Below are 5,295 nucleotides of genomic sequence, written 5' to 3'. Positions count from 1 at the left end.
GTATTGAAACTATCTCATAAAAAAGTTTTAGTTTCCTTTTTCCAAAAAAATATTTCATTACATGTGAAATGACATACTTATCTTCCAATTAAGGTGTCAAAAACATCTGTCATAGACTCGACTGGAGTTTTTCAAGCAAAAAAGAGTCTAAAGAGCTAGGACTAATGTATGGGAGGCTGTTTTAATCATACTATTGGCAATCGTAGCTTTTATATATGCATGTACTTAAATACCGTACTCCCGTTTAACTACTTGTCTATGCATAGAGTTCTATCAGAGGAACTATTGTCAATTGAGACCTCAGCAAAATCAACTCAGTCCGTGTCTTCTGCACCATGCTCTCATGAGTGACCAAAAGGGTAAGTGTCTTGTTGAGTGGCTTGTGAATACGTTGTTATATCTTGTAAATGTCTTACAATATTAGAACTTTCCTTGGTTATGAAATTAGATTCGTTCTGTTTGTTATCATTTTCTTCTTCTGGAATGGTACCCGATAAATGACTGATCAGGTTATCAATTTCGTCCATTTCAATGGTAATATTTGAGGTAGTAGTTTGATTCTTCCCTGTCCGCCCACTTTTCCGCCCTACGCCTGTTGGCTGAACAGAAGTTTGTCCATCTTCTGTGTCGCGGCGGTAAAACCGTGGCTGTTCTACACCTGTTGTTGAGGCATTTACTAATAGAAGGCAGCGCAGTTGCTCCCTAAAATCGTAAATAAAATAGTAGTCATGTATTCACAAGAAAACTAAGCATAAGCCTGTGGCGATATACCAATGAATAACAGAAATAGTTGAATAAATATAAATCATTGAAAACAATAACTTAAAATCGAATAAAATCAAAAAGTATATTATTTTAACAGTTACATGAAACTGGAATGCATCTAATACGTCGAATTTAATAAGTATGTGGTATGGTCACCAATTGAAACCGCTTAAATGGGAAGCATACTGTATGTCTCTAAGGGTGCTTTCCTGGCGGGCGAGTCTCTGCTGGATGGTGAGGAGGGACAGGCGGTGCGAGTCGAGCGAATCCCAGACGTCCCGAACATACTTGCTCATCTCGTTTAGTGGAGGCGATTCCCACTTGTCCAAAACAGATTGAAGGTCCTTGATGTCTTCACTTGCTTGTAATACGCCTTCCGGTTGAAATAACCCTGCATAAATTGTTTAAAATGCTTTCTCGTTCATTTCCTGCTATTTTGAAAACATAACACCACTTCAGACATTTTTGTGCTAAATATGTTCAAGTTGAACCCATACTAAATATATTGAACCCACGCGCTTGACGCGTGAATACATAAAATACGAAAATGAAAAAGATATTTTTCATAAACTGACAGCGGTATACATTTAGAAAGGTGCAATAACATACATGCCCAAACACGATTGAGTTGAGCTGGAGATATATCATACTTACCCGTATCCATTATCGCATGTATATTCAACAAATGGCGCCGCCTCCGTCAGGGACCGCACACCAACAAACAGAGTCCCCCAAAACGTGCTAGATTGAAAATGTGTGAGACAATTTCGGAATTATGATAACACACGATAAGTCGAATAACTAAAAGATATTATTCAGGAATTGTGCATCTCGATATGGATGCAAGTCAGATTTCTTAATATACGACTTTTTCGCACGTTTATCGTCAAAATATTAATGTTGGAAGTGATTGTCGTGGTGGCGCTTATCAATTATGAATGGTTGAGCTTGTTTTAAACTGCTAAATACTTCTGAACGACCTACCTAGTCTCATTATGGACGTTAAGGTCGGAGTCTCCACGGAGAGAAAGAAAGATGGACACAGAGAAACAGAGGAGGATGACGAGGAACACCAGACCAAACTGCATGAAGTCATAGGCCAGGATCCGGGACAGAATCTGGGCATAAGCACCGCTCTGTCTGTCCGAGAAAATACGATAAAAATGTAGCAAACAGAGCGTTTGTATTTAACATTTTGCTCTGAAAATTGCAGGAATTATATAAGATATGTTATATGTATTGAATGTGAAGTTTCTATGTTCTATGTGAAATGATATTTGAATTATTAAAAAAGTCCACGTAATTCTGGATCAACCCTCGTATATGCATGCTTCATCCATTTATATTTACCAATATACATCACATTTGGCATACCAAAATATTTATTATTATATGTCGTTCATTTTTGGTTGATTTGTTGTGTTCGAATTGTGTTAATTCTACGTTCTATGTGAAATGATATTTGAATTATTAAAAAAGTCCACGTAATTCTGGATCAATCCTCGTATATTCATGCTTCATTCATTTATATTTACCAATATACATCAAATTTGGCATACCAAAATATTTATTATTATATGTCGTTTATTTTTGGTCGATTTGTTGTGTTCGAATTGTGTTAAATGGTAAATTGATTATCTGCAATTGTAAACAATGAAATCAAATATATGCCTATATAAATTGTCTTTATTACCGTATTCAGTGATCTTCGATTTTAACAATTTAAAAACAGCTGGTTTTGAATCTGTTTTTAATCTATTAAATGTTTATATAATGTTCAAAATGATTTTATACGCTTCGATCGTTACCTAAACACGGCGGCAAATTTAAATATCCGTAATGTCCAGATAATGTACCCGAACGCGAGAACGTGCCATTGTGCAACATTTTCGCTAAATCGGAGAGGTACAGTCACCAGAATAAGTATCGAAGAGGAGGAGTCGAAGCAGTTAAACACGTCGTGGAAATACTCCAGTCGATGCCTGTGGTTATACGAATGATTTACATTGTACAAACATAATTTGAAATTAGTTGGTCTTTGTTCAAAATTGGACGAAGCGCAGCGAGGCTTTGACTGTCATTGGCCTACAAAAATGTGCAAACACCAAATAATGCAAAATGTTTTATATGCTCAATCGTCATTTGCAAGCACATAAACAACAACAACATGTGAACCCAGTCGTGATTTCAACATATTTTTACCAATAACGCAATTGAAGCGCAAAATACAGTACTTAACGTGATTTATTTTGCAATATTTATCCAAATTCAAAACTACCAACAATCAGACAGACACACAGAAGACTAAAAAACACAGCTTACCCTGATATAGATTAAAAACAAAATTATGATCAATGATGGGGCTTCTTTTTTCTGCTATGAAACAAGTACTATTATTAATTAAATATTTACCTTTTAAGCTGGATAAATTCCGTGAATATGGTAAAGGCGGCCATGACCAGCAACACGACCTCGAACACGGCTCGTACCACGTGCAATGAACCATGGTAGCGTGTGGGGTCCGTCCGGGGCCATCACTGACGTCAACGCAGCGAAAGTCAGGCAAAACGGCGAGAACATTTAGACTGCCGCGTTTAGCCTGCATAATGAATAATATATTCCCATTTGACGCGGATTGATAATATTCACTCAGACTTTGTTACATTTGAAACACATACAATATTGTTATTTTTCGTCCAAAATGAACCCCCTGCGCCTATTATTCAGCAACAATTACCATTTGACAGGTCAATCTTCCGTGGAAGCTTGTATCGCTGTGATTTTATTATAACGTATGGTTTAAGTTCAAGACGCAATGAATGAAATTCAAAAACCTTCATGGAACGCATTACTCAGAAGAGGTATGCGACTGAACGGTTATATCAGACACAATGTCAAAGATCCCTGTACGCTTTGATGTGGATCACATTTATTCACCATTTTGCGGTGCAGTTTTGCCAGCTGTTACTTTTACTTGAAGACTACTAATGCGCAAAAAGTGTACACTGCGGACACGCACTCAAATCTTTTCCGGGCATACGACTTCCACTTCCTCCGAATAAGTAAACGGACTGTGTCTTGGTACACTAGGTTCTAACAGAACAAATGAAAGGTAAAGTGAAAAAAATATATAGTGTATGGTAAATCAAAGAATAACGAAGCCACACAAGGGTTTGAAAATCACTTCCGCGATGAAACAAGAAAACTGAGAGTTGATAAAAATACACGAAAGGAAACCTTTCAAAATGAAGTACGTCTCCTTGCAAGCCATTTAAATAGAATTGTTAGTATATACTAAGATATTTTGGCTAGATTGTGACGAAAGATGATAGCTTATAGAATCACTCTCGGGTCCGTTTCTTGGACAGAAACCTTGGGCAGAAACCAGTGCTGTGTCCTTTGTCGCCATGAAAAAGGTACCCCGGGTGGGGAACGAACCCATGACTTCTTGGGTAAGAGGCGGACACATATGCCATTAGACCAGTCTTATCCCTTATATCATTGGCCATCTCCTCATTTAAGGCAGACTAACTAGAGCAAACTAACCTTATTGCCTTGTTTAGCGATGACCAGCATACAGAACTTGGTGTGTTGAACATGTGGGTGGTCGGGTGGCCGCCCGGCCTCGTCCGCCTCCAGGACGCCGTGGTACACAGTGATACTGTCCGCGGAACCTTGCGGCTCGATCATACAGTCCAGCACCGACTTCTTCTAGAAAAATAAGAAGGGCCAACATATATAATATTTAAAGTATGTTTCTTATATATTTGTGCACAAAAGTATTGAAATGGACCTGTAAGTGTAATGTTGTAATAAGCCTGTACGCTCTTTGCCACATATTGATACGAGGTCCAATATCATGGCACGATAATAAATGACAGGTTCAAGATATTATTCATTGTTTATAATTCATATCTAGCCTAGCGATGAATACAAGTAGACCATTACACCTGGCATCCAGCAGCACACCATTATTTTTGCAACAGGACTGACACTGTCGTTTGAAGCAAATATAAGTGAACAGATTTTTGGCTGTTACACAGTATGCTAGTTATTTTGTAAAGTACCACAAATGTTGCGATCACCAAATACCTTATTAAACCTTTCAGTAGATATTTCTGGGTTACCTGCATTTTCTCCGATCTGATCAGTTTGTGGAGGGAGAACTCGGCTGACTTTCTTCTGTCAGCCAAAAAGAGACAACGGACACTAAAAGAAAATGCATAGTGTATTTCGAATCATGGACAGTATGATCCCCACGGTTTCTTGTTTTCCATTCTAGGAAACCATAGACTCGTTAAGAACACATGAATCTAGTACTAATACTAGTGTCACAATGCTCTCAAGTTCCCCAGCATTACGCCTGTTGGCATGTAGTCATGGTTACCGTTATTATCTTTTGGTGTTATTATAATATGATGATCTAAACAAACAAGGGAATCGTGACATATGGGTTGCGCGGTACACACCTCGATCCATCTGGCCAATATGCTTCAACAGGATTGCGAGAAATACAGTGACCAGAATAAA

The 5,295-nt window shown here is 38.0% G+C and overlaps 1 protein-coding gene across 1 annotated transcript; it reads right to left on the bottom strand.

Annotated features, from left to right (window-relative positions):
• Window positions 1-341: 341 nt before the first annotated feature.
• Window positions 342-4,898, bottom strand: LOC128244392 (uncharacterized). Its single transcript, XM_052962401.1, has 9 exons — window positions 4,893-4,898; window positions 4,312-4,476; window positions 3,770-3,858; window positions 3,178-3,291; window positions 2,574-2,747; window positions 1,750-1,905; window positions 1,420-1,506; window positions 952-1,122; window positions 342-702 (listed from the first exon to the last, which is right to left on the bottom strand). Exons 1-9 carry the CDS (start codon window positions 4,896-4,898, stop codon window positions 342-344), a joined length of 1,323 nt encoding a protein of 440 aa, XP_052818361.1.
• Window positions 4,899-5,295: the final 397 nt, after the last annotated feature.

This window comes from Mya arenaria, chromosome 8 (assembly GCF_026914265.1).
Source record: "Mya arenaria isolate MELC-2E11 chromosome 8, ASM2691426v1".
In the NCBI taxonomy this organism is placed as follows: domain Eukaryota; kingdom Metazoa; phylum Mollusca; class Bivalvia; order Myida; family Myidae; genus Mya; species Mya arenaria.
Note: the sequence above shows the minus strand (reverse complement) of the source record. Positions and strands in the feature narration are given on the sequence as shown.

Coding starts and splice junctions, on each gene's coding strand:
- LOC128244392 (XM_052962401.1), bottom strand. Junction 3,292..3,769: donor TTTGAGTGCGTGTCCGCAGT/GTACACTTTTTG, acceptor GTGATGGCCCCG/GACGGACCCCACACGCTACC. Junction 703..951: donor AGCACCCTTAGAGACATACA/GTATGCTTCCCA, acceptor TTACGATTTTAG/GGAGCAACTGCGCTGCCTTC.